Here is a 15,415-nt window from a genome sequence, read left to right as displayed (position 1 = left end):
AATGGCTGAGGACTGGGAAACACACTCAGAGCCTGGCTCAAACTGGAGCCTGGCTCAAACTGGAGCCTGCAGAGGGTGGGGAGGTTTGGGTGTGGGTGAGCTGTGCCTGCTCCAGGGACTCTGGAGGGGGAACAGGCTCCAGCAGGAGGATGAGGATGTGTCCTGCCATTCCCTGAGCAACCTGAGAGGTATTTGGTGTCCCTCAGCAATTCCTGAACCCCAGAGCAAAGGTGAAGGTAGAAGGATGCCCTTGTATGGTGGGGGAGTGGCTCAGTGCCAGCCAGTCCTGGAGGGTTTGATGCTGGCTGGCTTGGGAAGCTGGTAGCTGGGATGCTCCTTGCCCGGGATGCTCCTTGCCCAGGATGCTCCCTGTTTGGGATGCTTTGTGCCTGGTGGTCATGGACAATCACTCCAGAGATGCTCCCTCTAGAGCTATTGCTCCTCTAGGCATATATATTCTTGTTCTGGAGCCCTTGACACAAGCAGGACATGGAAGTGTTGGAGCCAGTCCAGAGGAGGCCACCAAGATGCTGAGAGGGCTGCAGCAGCTCTGCTCTGAGCACAGGCTGAGAGAGTTGGGGCTCTGCAGCCTGGAGAGGAGAAGGCTTGGAGGAGACCTTGGGGTGGCCTTGCAGGATCTGAAGGGGACTCCAGGAGGGCTGGGGAGGGACTATTGACAAGGTCTGGGAATGAGAGGAGGAGGAGGAGGAGGAGGAATGGGTTTGAAGTGGCAGAGGGGAGACTGAAACTGGATGTGAGGAAGAAGTTGTTTGCAGTGAGTGTGGTGAGAGACTGGCACAGGTTGAGGGTGGTGAGAGACTGGCACAGGTTGAGGGTGGTGCGACCCTGGCACAGGTTTCCCAGGGAGGTTGTGGAGCACAGAAGCACCCAATGTGATCAAAGATCACATTGGGTGCTTCTGTGCTCCACAACCTCCCTGAAGGTGTTCAAGGCCAGGTTGAATGAGGCCTTGAGCAAGTGAGAGGTGTCCCTGCCTATGGCATGGGGTTGGAACTGGCTGAGCTTCGAGGTCCCTTCCAACCTAGACCATTCTGTGATTCTATAGCTGTGGTTTGGAATGCTCACTTTGGGATGCTCCACATCCCATGCTTTGGGAGGCTCACTGGTGTGGGATGCTCTATGCCCCAGTCTGGGTTGCTCCACACTCCATATTTTGGGATGCTCACTGGTCTGGGATGCTCTGTGTCCGAGTTTGGGATGCTCACTGGTGTGGGATGCTCCACACTCCATATATTGGGAGGCTCACTGGTGTGGGATGCTCCACACCCCATGTTTTGGGATGCTCATTGGTGTGGGATGCTCACTGGTGTGGGATGCTCCACACTCCATATATTGGGATGCTCACTGGTGTGGGATGCTCCACACTCCATATTTTGGGAGGCTCACTGATGTGGGATGCTCCACACCCCATGTTTTGGGATGCTCACTGGTGTGGGATGCTCCATGCCCCAGTCTGGGTTGCTCCACACCCCCTATTTTGGGATGCTCACTGGTGTGGGATGCTCCACACCCCATGTTTTGGGATGCTCACTGGTGTGGGATGCTCACTGGTGTGGGATGCTCCATGCCCCAGTCTGGGTTGCTCCACACCCCCTATTTTGGGATGCTCACTGATGTGGGATGCTCCACCCCCTATGTTTTGGGATGCTCTCCGGCGGGACGCTCCCCGCGGGCAGGGGCTCTCTCTGCCCGGTGCTGCGGGCAAGAGGGCATCCCCCAGACCCGCGTGGGGAAGGGTCCGCGCAGCCGGGCCGGGGAGGTTCCAGGCGCTCTCCTTACCCTTCCCCAGCCGGCGGCTGCCGCCTCCCTCCCCTTCCCCATCGCACCGGAGCCCCGGGGGCGGAGGCCAGGTACGGCGGGGCGGGCCAGCCCCGGGGCGGGGGGGAGCGGTGGGGGAGGGCCCGGCGGCGGCGGCGGCGGGCGGCTAAAGGCAGGTGGCGGCGGTTCGGCGGGTCCCGGGCTGCCCGGAGGCTGCCGCGGAGCAGGAGAGCGGAGAGGAGGAGTAGTGGTCGCGGCACTGCCAGCCCCGGCTACGGGGAGGGGGCCATGAAGCGGGCGGCGGTGCCCTGAACGGGGCCGGTCCGCCATGGCCGGGGCGGCGGGCGGCGGGGAGAGGCGGGGAGCGGCGGCGGCTCTGACGGCGGTGAGAACCGAGGGCACGGCAGGGAACCCCCTTCCGCCGTCCCGGGGGACTCCCTCTCCTCCTCCTTCTCCCCCTGCTCCTCCTTCGCCGCCTCTGTCCCGCCGCCACCGGGGGCTGCTGGCGGGACCGCGCCCCGGGGCCGCCCCCCGCCCCGCCGGGGCCCCGCGTTGCTGCCGCCGGCGGCTGCAGAACTGTCTGTACAACGTGCTGGAGCGGCCCCGTGGCTGGGCCTTCGTCTACCACGCCTTCATGTGAGTACCGGGGGTGCCGGGGGGAGGCTGCCGGTGCGTAGCATCCCGTTACGCAGGGCTTGATCCCGGGAGGACCGGAGAAAGCGGTTCCCGGTGGGGCGATGGGGACCGGACGCTGTCTGTGCCCACCCGGGGAGATGCGGGGCAGACGCTGCTCCGAGCTCGACTCTTCCCCCCGGGCTTCACCGGAGAAGTTTCTCCGTGTTTGCAAAGGGGGACGGGACGGCGGTGCCCGTTCCTGCCGCTGCTAACGGTCGCGGTAGCGATGGGAGCAGAACGCTGCGGGAGCTCCGGCCCCGGCGTGCCCGGGAGTGGCGAGTGGGGGACCCCGGGGAGTCTCGGGGGCTGAGCCCAGCAGAGGATTCGTGCCACTGGCTCCGGTGCGACGTGGTGACCGTGTGCCCGAGGGGTGGGACTTGGTGGCCGGGGTTGTCCCGGTGCTGTAAGCCCCTTCCCGGTGGCAGCCGCACGGAGCCGGGGTCCCCGTCCTGCTCTGCCGCCGTTCCTTGTGCTGTCCTGGAGTGGTCCCTGGGGTCAGCGTCCCACTCTGCCACTGTCCCTTGCCGTCATGGGGTCCTCACTGGGGTCACCTCGCCCATGGAGCCCCCTCACAAGGCAGGAAGTCCCCTGGAGAGGGGTGACAGGGCAGGTCTGGATGGGAGCTGGGACTCTGGGCCAGAGCAGAAGTGCCAGCCTGGCATCCCCACAGCTGTGCCCGGGTGGGATGGGGGAAGATGGGGAGTGGGGATTGTTGTCCTTAGGAGCTGACCCCCTAAGGGCTGGACCCGTTCCTGGGTCCCCAGCACCAGAACATCTCTCTGGAGCCCGAGGTGCTGCCAGGAGTAGTTCTGCTCCCTGCCTTGCCTGGGCACGGATTCCCTGGCAGTGTGGGGCTGCTCCAGCTCTTCCTCACTGGGCATCCAGTGGCGTTTGCAGAGCAGGAGCCTGTCCAAGATGTGGTTGTTCAGCTCGGCTCAGGGTTGAGTAACATATTCACTCCCTTGGAGGTGTTGCAATGGGGCTGAAGAGATGAGATGTGAGCAGGGACAGAGGCTCCATGTCCCAACCCAGGACCCCCAATCTGCTCTGGCTGCACAGCTGGGATGTGGGGAGGGGCAGAGGCTCCGTGTCCCATCCCAGGACCCCCACTCTGCTCTGGCTGCACAGCTGGGATGTGAGCAGGGACAGAGGCTCCATGTCCCATCCCAGGACCCCCACTCTGCTCTGGCTGCACAGCTGGGATGTGAGCAGGGACAGAGGCTCCATGTCCCATCCCAGGACCCTCACTCTGCTCTGGCTGCACAGCTGGGATGTGAGCAGGGACAGAGGCTCCATGTCCCATCCCAGGACCCCCACTCTGCTCTGGCTGCACAGCTGGGATGTGGGGAGGGGCAGAGGCTCCATGTCCCAACCCAGGACCCCCACTCTGCTCTGGCTGCACAGCTGGGATGTGGGGAGGGGCAGAGGCTCCATGTCCCATCCCAGGACCCCCACTCTGCTCTGGCTGCACAGCTGGGATGTGGGGAGGGGCAGAGGCTCCATGTCCCATCTCAGGACCACTCTATTCTGGCTGCCCTTCTGGAGCACCACTGCTGCCAGCCCAGCCATGGTGATGGTTTCCCTCTCTACCAGCTATGTGCTTGACGTGTGCCAGGTGTAAGCACCACGTCCCAGCACGCAGCTGGGCACAGCCCCTCCGTGAGAGCAGGACCCCCCCCAGAACGCCTCCCCCTCGGCTTCCCGGCGCTGGGTCGTTAGCAGGGTGTGAGCAGCAGCTCGTTAAGAGGCAGAAAGTGGGTCTTGCCTAAGTTAGCACAACGAGCTGGCAGGATGAATTTGTCACCGGAGAAGAGGGCACCTGAGCTCCCCGGGGAGCCAAGGAGAGGAGCCCAGAGCCCATCTGTAACGCCTGTGACACCTCCGCAGTGTGGCCTGGGCAGTGCCAACTGCGCTGCAAATCCCACCCTCCGGAGAGCTGTTCCTGCAGGGAATTCACAACAGCAGCAGCCAGAAGCTGCTGCTGGCAGAGAGGGATTGGACTGACTGGTGGAGACCTCTCCCTGCTCGCCTCACAGCTGAGCTGCAGCCCCCGAGCTGTGCTGGGCAGCTGCCCGCGGATGGGTGGTTGGGAGGCTTGGAGCTGCTGTGGGGCTCTGCTGGCACTTTGCAGCCCCTCAGAGTCCCCCGTGCTGGGTGTCCCTGCCAGCTCCTGTGCATGCCCAGCTGCCCTCCATCACTTCTTCCTCCCAACCCGTGTGTGTTTTGCCCCTGGAATGACCACAGCAGACCAAGCAGCTTCCCTCACAGAGCCTACCAAGCTCTGGGTCCCTCCTCTGCCACCCCAACTGTGCCCAGCTCCTAGCTCTCACTGCTTCTGGTGGTGTTGCCTGGCCTGGGCAAGGTGTGCAGGGCTGGTGGCACAGCTGTGCCAGGAGGAATGGGGCTCTGGTGGTCTCAGGCAGTGAGGATGGACCTGATGGGATGCCAGCAGCAGGAGTAGGCATTTAGTGGTCTGGGGAGGGTTTGTGTTCAGTTGCTGACTCAGTGTCAGGGCTGAGGTGTGCCTCAGGGCTGCCAGGCCTGCCAGGAACCCCCCTCCAAGCCTGTGGGAAGATGCCAGAGAGGGTGCAAGGTGTGGGCATCTCTTCCATGAAGCCTTCCCTGTGGCTCTTGCTTCTCTGTGGCAGAGGATCACAGAATCATTTAGGTTGGCAAAGACCTCGGAGGTCATCAAGTCCAGCCATTAACCCAGCACTGCCAGGGCACCACTGCACCATGCCCCTCAGCACCACGTCCCCACGGTTCTGAAACCTCTCCAGTGGTACTGGAAGGTGGTTTTTTGTTTGATTTTTCACTCTCCTGCAGCAGTGTTGGGTATTGAAGTTCCAGGGAATCATTTGTCTACCTCAAGAGCTGAGAACTGGAAGAGGGAACTGAGGTATGGGGGAGATGAAGCTCACGGCCCAAGGTCACCCAAAGCTGGACCAGTGCTGGTCACAGGAGACATCCTCTGAGTCACACCTCCCCCCCAGCAGCCTGGCTCCAAGACAGGGCTGAGAAGCTGCAAAGGTGCAAAGAGCTTCCCTCCCCTGAGCAGTTCAGTGCCAGGGAGCAGGGCTGAGCTGGCAGCAGTGACTGGACAGCTTCAGCCTCCTCCTGTCCCCAAACTGACCCCAGATAGCCTCTGGTCCTCAGCACCCACCCCAGGCTGGGCTAGGTTAGTGCTGCTCCATCTCACAAGGTGGGCTGGTGGCTGCTCTGTCTCTGCAGCCCCCGAGCTGTGCTGGGCAGCTGCCTGCAGATAGGTTTGGGGCTGCTGTTGGGCTCTGCTGGGACTTTGCAGCCCCAGTGCTGGATGTTCCTCTGCCAGCTTCTGTGCCTGGGTGGTTGTGGGAAGGGGATGGAGTGGCAGCAGGTGGCCATGCAGGTGAGCAGCCAGGGCTGAGGTGTGTGGTGTTGGCTGGCCAGCCCCCCTCTATGCTCCTGGTGCCCATCTGCTTAGGCTTGCTGGGCTGGCAGAGCTGTTCCTTGTCCTCTTGAAATGAGAGTTTCCAGCCCTGGAGCTTAACAGAGCAAATCTGGGAGCATGACCAAGTCCTTAACCTAAAGGCTTTACAGCCAGAAGGCAAACAAGAACCTCCTTTCCTCTAAGCAAAGGGAAGGATGTTCCTGCCCACCTCCTGCCTTCTGGGGTGTGTGGCTGTTGGGGAACTCTGCTCCTGGAGTCCCCATCCCTGCAGGTGTTGAAGAGGAGGCTGGATGAGGCACTCAGTGCCGTGGGTTAGGTGATTAGAAGGGTTAGGTGATAGGTTGGACTCGATGACCTTAGAGGTCTTTTCCAGCCTGGTTGGTTCTGTGATTTCTGAGCAGAGCTTCTGTGGGCTTCTGCCCTTGGCATAGGCACTGCTGCCAGCCCAGCCTGGGGGCTGCCCCCCCAAGGCATCTCCTGCACCAGAGTCACAGAATGCTGGGGATTGGAAGGGACCTCTGGAGATTATCACAGAATCATAGGATCAAGCAGGTTGGCAGAGAGCTCCAAGCTCAGCCAGCCCAACCTAGCACCCAGCCCTGCCCAACCAACCACACCATGGCACTAAGTGCCCCAGCCAGGCTTGGCTGCAACACCTCCAGCCACAGCCACTCCACCACCTCCCTGGGCAGCCCATTCCAATGCCAATCACTCTCTCTGACAACAACTTCCTCCTAACATCCAGCCTCAACCTGCCCTGGCACAGCTTGAGGCTGTGTCCCCTTCTTCTGTTGCTGCCTGCCTGGCAGCAGAGCCCAACCCCACCTGGCTACAGCCTCCCTGCAGGCAGCTGCAGGCAGCAATGAGCTCTGCCCTGAGCCTCCTCTGCTGCAGGCTGCACCCCCCCAGCTCCCTCAGCCTCTCCTCACAGGGCTGTGCTCCAGGCCCCTCCCCAATCCAACTGCCCTGCCAGGACAGGATCACTCAGGGCAGGTCACCCAGGAAGGTTCTGAGAGCCTGCAGAGAAGAAGACTCCTGCAGCCTGCTTTCCAGTCCAGGCTGCTCCTGCCCATCTCCCAGCCCCAGGGCATGGCCTGTGGCTCAGTGCTGCTGCCCCGACGATGCCAGCTGGGCTCTGGGAGCTGGTGAGGAGCTGGTTATGAAACTGCTGGGTGCACCAGAAGCTCAGCTCAGCACTTTTCCCATTTCCTGGAGGAATGCTTTAATGAAGAACAGTTTGACCTGCAGCAAATTAGGGAGGACTGAGCCAGCAGCACCAGGAGCAAACCTGCAACCCCCTGCCTGAAGCTCTACCCCCCATGCTGGGCCAGCTGGGCACCTCCCTTCCCCTGCCTGCTTTTTGGCAGCACCTCACCTGGGCACTGTTGAGTTGAGAGAGGTTTATTCACCTTGTGAAGCTGTCACTGGGGCAAAGGGCTCAGAGAGTGCCCATTGCTTGGGCACAGGGTGGCAATGCCATGGCATCCTTGCTGTGTCTGATCTCTGTGTCTGTTAGGATGGACAGAGGGGTGGCAGGTGCTGGCACTGGGTGGGTGATGCCAGGCATGGGCTCTCCCCAGCTCAGGGCTGGCTGAGTGCCTCAGAGCCACGGGAACTCCCCTCTGGCTCTGGGCACGGGGTGGTAGGGATGCCATGGGTGCAGGGCAGCAGCTGGTGGGTGCCCTCCAAGCACTGGCCAGCTCCTGGCCCTGGCCCAGGCTGCTGGCAGCTGAACTGTCCTGGAGTTTCTCTGCTCTTGGAGCCTGATACAGCAGAGGGCTGTGGTGGGCAGGAGGAGGTTTGCCAACTCCACTGCATCCCAGCTCCAGTGCAGAGCACCAGTGTAGTAGCAGGGCTCTGCCAGGCTGCCCTATCTCACTGCATCTCTCCATCACCTCTGCCCTCAACAACCCACCTGGGGCCACTGAAGGCCTGGAGACTCAGAGGGTTTGCAGGGACATGGCACCCAAAGCCAGCTGGGCAAAGACCTCTTGCATCAAGACCCTGGCATTTATCTGCTGCCACTGGCACCTCCTCCTGGGCATGGGGTGGGCTGAGGGTGGGTGATTCCCAGTCTGGTTGCTGCTCTGGCCCAGAGAGGCTGGGGAGGCTGTGCCCTGCTGCTGCTGCTGCTGCTGCTGCTGCTGCTGCTGCTGCTGCTGCTGAAGCTGTGCCCTTCAAGCAGGGGATTTGCTCCTGAGACTGGCCCTGTTCACCTTCACCAGGCTTGAAATGGGAGCTGGTGTGGGGGCAATGCCAGGGGCAGGAGAAGCAGGCACAGCAGTTTCCCCAGCCCACTGTGGTGCCACCAGGGCACAAAATGGAGCTGCTTTGGTGCAATGTGAACCTCTGCATTGATTTTTCTTCCTCTTCCTTTCTCTCTCTCTCTCTCTCTCTCTTCCTTTTTCCTTTCCCTTCTTTTGCAGCTCCCATCAGGACCTTCCAGCCCAGAGCAGGAGGTGCCAATTTGGATGCCCAAGGCTGGCTGGTCCCGATGGTGAGGATGAGGGGAAAGCCTCACTGCCAAGGGGTGCAGAGGTGATGCTTGGTCACCTTGGAGCATCTCTGGTCCCTCCAAGCAGCAGTCTTTAGGAGTGAGGGTCACAACGGGGCTCACTGAGCACCTAGATCTGCCCTCTCTACCCGTGGGTGCTTCTGCCCTCTCTGCAAGGCATCTGGGGGCTCAGCCTGCTTCAACTTCGTGGCACCACTCGTGTCCCTGGCTCCCAAAATTCTCCTGTGGAGTGCCAGGAGGCCCTGCCCTGGGGTTCCAGCCCCACCAGGCACGGGAGGTGCATCTGAAAGCAGCCTGGTTTGCCCTCCCACCCCCCTTACCCCTCCCTCCTCCTTAAGGCAGCTCCTTGCCAGATGATTCAAGAGCAAAACTATCTCAGCAGCTCCGTGTGAGCCTCTTGGCACCGTCCACAGCAACCTTGTGACCATGCTCCCCGCGGGGCCAGGGTGCTGGGGGGCACAGGGGCACAGTGCCAGGGTGCTGGGTGATGCTGTCTGCAGGCTTTGGCTCCCACTCGTCACAGCACGAAGGGGTTGGGGACAGCAGCTCCTGGCTGCTGTGGGACCTCCTCTGCAGCTGCTGCTCTGGGTGCTGCTGAGTCCCTGCAGTGGGTGCTGCCAGCTTTGTGCCAGGGCTGCTGGGTCCCTGCAGTGGGTACTGCCAACTCTGTGCCAGGGGTGCTGCTGAGTCCCTGCTCTGGGTGCTGCCAGCTCAGTTCTAGGGGTGCTGCTGGGTCCCTGCCATGGGTGCTGCTGAGTCCCTGCTGTGGGTGCTGCCAGCTCAGTTCTAGGGGCGCTGCTGGGTCCCTGCTGTGGGTGCTGCTGGCTCTGTTCCAGGGGTGCTGCTGGCTCTGTTCTAGGGGTGCTGCTGAGTCCCTGCTGTGGGTGCTGCTGGGTCCCTACAGTGAGTACTCCCAACTCTGTGCCAGGGTTGCTGCCAGCTCTATGCCATGGGTGCTGCCAGCTCCATGCCACGGTATTGCTGGTTCCCTGCCATGGATGCTGCCCCAGCTCCATGCCACAGGCCTGCAGGAGGAGATGTGCACCCCACAGACAGACTCCTCATCCCAGCCCTACTGCCAGCCTGTGCCAGGCCACAGGAAACCTCCCATCCTGCCTTACCCCAGCAGTACCCCCAGGTCTAGGCTGAGGAGGGCTCTCGGTGCAGCACCTTCACTCTGCCAGTGCTGATAACCACTTCAGGACTGGGCTCTGAGCATGTGCCAGGCTTTGTGTTGCTGATGCCATGCTGGGGCTGGCTGTGTGCTGGCTCCAGCTGCCTGCAGATAGGTGGTTGGGAGGCTTGGAGCTGCTGTGGGGCTCTGCTGGCACTTTGCAGCCCCTCAGAGTCCCCGTGCTGGGTGTCCCTGCCAGCTCCTGTGCGTGCCCAGCTGCCCTCCATCACTTCTTCCTCCCAACCCGTGTGTGTTTTGCCCCTGGAATGACCACAGCAGACCAAGCAGCTTCCCTCACAGAGCCTACCAAGCTCTGGGTCCCTCCTCTGCCACCCCAGCTGTGCCCAGCTCCTAGCTCTCACTGCTTCTGGTGGTGTTGCCCAGCCTGGGCAAGGTGTGCAGGGCTGGTGGCACAGCTGTGCCAGGAGGAATGGGGCTCTGGTGGTCTCAGGCAGTGAGGATGGACCTGATGGGATGCCAGTAGCAGGAGTAGGCATTTAGTGGTCTGGGGAGGGTTTGTGTTCAGTTGCTGACTCAGTGTCAGGGCTGAGGTGTGCCTCAGGGCTGCCAGGCCTGCCAGGAACCCCCCTCCAAGCCTGTGGGAAGATGCCAGAGAGGGTGCAAGGTGTAGGCATCTCTTCCATGAAGCCTTCCCTGTGGCTCTTGCTTCTCTGTGGCTTCTTCCTAGGATCACAGAATCATTTAGGTTGGCAAAGACCTCGGAGGTCATCAAGTCAGGATGTGCAGGGCTGGTGGCACAGCTCTACCAGGAGGAATGGGGGTTCTGGTGGGCTCAGCTAGTGAGGATGGACCTGATGGGATGCCAGTAGCAGGAGAACATCTTAGGGTCAAAATGGGGCTCACTGAGCACCTAGATCTGCCCTCTCTACCCATGGTTTCCCATTGGAATGGGCTGCCCAGGGAGGTGGTGGAGGCACCGTCCCTGGAGGTCTTCAAGCAAAGCCTGGATGGGGCACTTAGTGCCAGGGTCTGGTTGGCTGGCTAGGGCTGGGTGCTAGGTTGGACTGGCTGAGCTTGGAGGTCTCTTCCAACCTGCTTGATTCTATGATTCTGCCCTCTCTGCAAGGCATCTGGGGGCTCAGCCTGCTTCAACTTCTTGGCACCACTCATGTCCCTGGCTCCCAAAATTCTCCTGTGGAGTGCCAGGAGGCCCTGCCCTGGGATTCCAGCCCCACCAGGCACAGGAGGTGCATCTGCTCACTGCTTCTGGTGGTGTTGCCTGGCCTGGCCAAGGTGTGCAGGGCTGGTGGCACAGCTGTGCCAGGCAGAATGGTTGATTCTGGTGGGCACAGCCAGTGAGGATGGACCTGATGGGATGCCAGCAGCAGGAATAGAACATCTTAGGTGTTTAATGGACTGGGGAGGGTTTGTGTTCAGTTGCTGGTTTAGTGTCAGGGCTGAGGTGTGCTGCAGTGCCAGTGGAGGAACACTGAGGCTGCTTTCCTGCTCCTGCTCTGCTCAGGCTGGACCCTGCCATGGTTACGGCTGCAAACAGGGCCACTACAGCTGGGTTATTTATAGCCCCTGCAGCAGGCAGGCCTCCTGCTTCACCTCTGCTGAAGGGCTGCTGGCATGGGGGGGGGGGTGGGATTTGCAGGACATGATGTTTATGCAGCTGCAAGCAGGGTTGGGGCAGCTGAACCTCCTGGGCTGGAGGCTAAAAGGGTGATGAAGGGAGTTGGAAGGAGCTGAAGCTGTTCAGAGTCACAGAATGGGGTTGAGTTGGAAAGGAATTTAAGGCTCAGGCAGTGCCAACCTCCCTGCCATGGGCAGGGATACTTCTCACTCAGCTCAAGGCTTCATCCAGCCTGGTGCTGAACACCTCCAGGGAGGTTGTGGAGCACAGAAGCACCCAATGTGATCAAAGATCACATTGGGTGCTTCTGTGCTCCACAACCTCCCTGGGCAACCTGTGCCAGGGTCTCACCACCCTCAACCTGTGCCAGGGTCTCACCACCCTCACTCCAGTCTCAATCCCTCCTCTTCCAGCTCAGCCTGGAGAAGAGAAAGCTGAGAGAGAGGTCACAGATACCTCTCACAGAGAGGCAGATTTCTGGTGCCCAGTGGGCACAAAGTGGGACCCAGGAGGTGCCACCTAAACAGGAAGGGAAACTTGTTTGGTGTGAGGATGCTGAAGGCTTGGAACAGGCTGCCCAGAGAGGCTTTGGAGAGCATCCAAATATGCCTGGATGCATTCCCATCACTGTCCCATTGGCACTGGGATGTGATGCTGAGGGGCATGGGGTTGGTGGCAGTGGCTTGGCAGTAGTAGTGGGACTGTGACATCTCCTGAGGAGCAGCTGAGGGTGTTTAGCCTGGAGAAAAGGAGGCTGAGGGGAGACCTTCTGGCTCTCTGCATCTCCCTGACAGGAGGCTGAAGCCAGGTGGGAGTTGGTCTCTTCTGCCAAGGAACAAGTGCTAGGAGCAGAGGGAATAGGCTCAGGCTGCACCAGGGGAGGGTCAGGCTGGACCCTAGGAGAAAATTCTTCCCTGGAAGCCTTCTCAAACTCTGGCAGAGGCTGCCCAGGGAGGTAGCTGAATGCTCATCCCTGGAGGTGTTTCAGAGTTCCTTCCATTTCAAGAAGAAATGGACTCAAGTTGCACCAGGGGAGGGTTAGAATCACAGAACCAAGCAGGTTGGCAGAGAGCTCCAAGCTCAGCCAGCACAACCTAGCACCCAGCCCTGCCCAACCAACCAGACCATGGCACTAAGTGCCCCAGCCAGGCTTGGCTTCAACACCTCCAGCCATGGCCACTCCACCACCTCCCTGGGCAGCCCATTCCAATGCCAATCACTCTCTCTGCCAACAACTTCCTCCTAACATCCAGCCTAGACCTGCCCTGGCACAGTTTGAGGCTGTGTCCCCTTGGTCTGTTAGGTTGGGTATCAGAAGAAACTCTTTCACTGAAAGGGTTCTTGAAGCCTGGCACAGGCTGCCCAGGGGGGTGGCTGAATCCCCATCCCTGCAAGTGATGCTGAGGACCATGGCTTAGCCCCAGCCTTGGGTAGAGTTAGAGGATGGTTGGGCTGGGTGAGCTTAAAGGGCTTTGCCAACCTCCCTGATTCCATGGTTCTGGGGCATGCTGGCACAGCTCTGCCCAGGCTACACCAAGGTGCTGCTCAGGGATGTTCATCTTGGCAGAGAGTGCTGCCTGGTGGCCCCTTGCCCAGCACTGCTCTTGACCAGCCAGAGCCAACCTGGCCCAGCTTCCCCTGAGCTCAGCAGCTTTCCCAGCTCACCTGTTCCTCTCTGGCACCACACTGCCAGGGTGAGCATATGGCAGAGTCTGCTCTAATGAAGATGAATAGGGGGCAGGGGGTGGGGTGGGGGGGAGATTTGCCTCCTCCCAGCCAGGGCCCCCCACCAGCATGGCATTATTATTTTGGGGAGGAGTGCTCCTGCAGACAGGCTTTGCTCCAACCACAGTGAGAGCAGCTTGGAGGGGTCTTCATCCCTGCACCCAGGCTGCCAGTGGTGAGTCCCCACCCATGGAGGGCCAGGTGCCAGCAGGGAGGGGCGTGGGCAGCAGCAGGAGGCCCCTGGGGAGGGGGTTGGTGATGGGAAGTGTTACCGAGGAGGGCTGATGCACCAGCTCAGCAGCAGCAGCAGCTGCTCCCTCCATCCTCTGGGACGCCAGTGAGCAGGGAGGCAGCAAGGTTCCTGCTGGCTCCTGCCCCAGCATCCCTGCCCCATCCCATTCCCCATGGCAGCTCCCCTGCCAGCTCCTGCCCATCCCATTCCCCATGGCAGATCTGCCCCATCCCATTCTCCATGGCAGCTCCCCTGCCAGCTCCTGCCCTGCTATTGCTGCCCTACCCCATTCCCCATGGCAGCTCCCCTGCCAGCTCCTGCCCATCCCATTCCCCATGGCAGATCTGCCCCATCCCATTCCCCATGGCAGCTCCCCTGCCAGCTCCTGCTCTGCTATTGCTGCCCCATCCCATTCTCCACAGCAGATCCCCTGCCAGCTCCTGCCCCATCCCATTTTCCATGGCAGATGTCCTGCCCCATCCCATTATCCACTGTAGATCCTCTGCCAGCTCCTGCTCTGCTATTGCTGCCCCATCCCATTCCCCATGGCAGCTCCCCTGCCAGCTCCTGCCTATCCCATTCCCCATGGCAGCTCCCCTGCCAGCTCCTGCCCCATCCCATTCCTCATGGCAGCTCCCCTGCCAGCTTCTGCCCTGCTATTGCTGCCCCATCCCATTCTCCACAGCAGATCCCCTGCCAGCTCCTGCCCCATCCCATTTTCCATGGCAGATGTCCTGCCCCATCCCATTACCCACAGTAGATCCTCTGCCAGCTCCTGCCCTGCTATTGCTGCCCCATCCCATTCCCCATGGCAGATCCCCTGCCAGCTCCTGCCTATCCCATTCCCCATGGCAGCTCCCCTGCCAGCTCCTGCCCTGCTATTGCTGCCCCATCCCATTCCCCATGGCAGATCTGCCCCATCCCATTCCCCATGGCAGATCTGCCCTATCCCATTCCCCATGGCAGCTCCCTTGCCAGCTCCTGCCCTGCTACTGCTGCCCCATCCCATTCCCCATGGCAGATCCCCTGCCAGCTCCTGCCCATCCCATTCCCCATGGCAGATCTGCCCCATCCCATTCCCCACGGCAGCTCCCCTGCCAGCTGCTGCCCCACCCAGGCAGGTCCCCCGGGGCGTGGGGCACACAGGAGGCTGGCTCCAGGCTCCCCGCGCTGCCTGCAGGCATCTGACCTCTCCCTAAGCCGCTTAGGCGCTGCCGGCAGCCAGGACGCGGCTCTGGGCCAGGCTTTGCAAGTTAATTCCTAGCAGGTGATGTGTTCCCAGGAAGTTTCTTTCCCAGCTGGCACCGTGGGGGCCTCGGGTGGCTGCGTCCTTCACCAAATCTCAGGTCCCCTTGGCACGGGTGGTCCCACAGAGGGCACAGAGGATCATCTCCCAACACTGGTGTTGGGGCTGGGGCTGGCTTCACCCCTTGGGCAGCCTGTTCGGAACCAGGTTCAGTTCCAAAGCTCCACATCAGCAGCAAGAGGAGAGGGGAAGGTGCCCCTGGTGCTCCTGAGTGAGTGCCAGGCAGCATCTCCCTGAGCTGCCCACCCTGTGCTGGGCACCAGGCTTGGAGGACAGGGTGCCAGGCTCCCCTCGCACACGCTGCTAGCCTTGGCTCGATTGTCCTGCTGCTGCCAGCGGTGCCACAGGGCTGCGGTGCCCAGCTCCTGATGGCTGCCTGCTGGGTGGGGGAGCTGGGGAGGGAAGCCCAGGGGGAGGCATTGCCCCTCCCCAGCCCTGCAGCTTTCCATCATCAGCTTTACCAACCTGCTCCGTCCCTCGTGGGGCCAAGCGGAGCTGCGGCTGCCTGCGGGGGACCACCCACGGCGTGTCCCCGGTTGGAAGCAGCTTGTGCCCAGGCACAGGAGACGCCTCCCCCTGATCCCCCCCCAACCTCCCCTCCTTGCCGGCTGGCACAAATCTTTGCAGGCTGGAAGATTGCTGCCTTCTGCCTCTGCTTTGTGCTCCGCTGCCTGTGTAATTGCCTGCTAAATCCTGGCGGCTTCGGCTGTAGTGCTGAGGATGCACAAAGCAGAGAGGCTCTGCCCTGCGCTGCTCAGCCAGGGATGCCTTTGGCCTTTGGGGTTGTTTTCCTTCTTGGCCCAAGCACTTGTGACTAAAAGACCCAGCAATCTGCCCGCTGTACCACCCCCCCCCCCCCTCCCCACCGTGGCACCTGGGTGGGCAGGGGTGAAGGTGCCCTGCTGTGCCACCCGCTGCCAGAGGAGCTAAGGGCAGAGCTGCTGCTGTGCCAGGGGAAAGGGGCTCCAGGAATTATTGAGGA

General features: G+C 61.4%; 1 protein-coding gene across 1 annotated transcript in view; it reads left to right on the top strand.

Annotated features, from left to right (window-relative positions):
• The first annotated feature begins 2,107 nt into the window (after positions 1 to 2,107).
• KCNQ4 (potassium voltage-gated channel subfamily Q member 4) overlaps positions 2,108 to 15,415 on the top strand; it is a 29,027-nt gene continuing 15,719 nt past the window's right edge. The window contains exon 1 of the mRNA XM_064172449.1: positions 2,108 to 2,415. Coding sequence (XP_064028519.1) covers positions 2,108 to 2,415 — 308 coding nt within the window. The remainder of the gene's footprint in view (positions 2,416 to 15,415) is intronic.

The sequence above is a fragment of the Pogoniulus pusillus genome, chromosome 37 (genome assembly GCF_015220805.1).
Source record: "Pogoniulus pusillus isolate bPogPus1 chromosome 37, bPogPus1.pri, whole genome shotgun sequence".
In the NCBI taxonomy this organism is placed as follows: Eukaryota; Metazoa; Chordata; class Aves; order Piciformes; family Lybiidae; genus Pogoniulus; species Pogoniulus pusillus.
The sequence above is the reverse complement of the archived record's forward strand: the minus strand, read 5'-3'. Positions and strand labels throughout refer to the sequence as shown.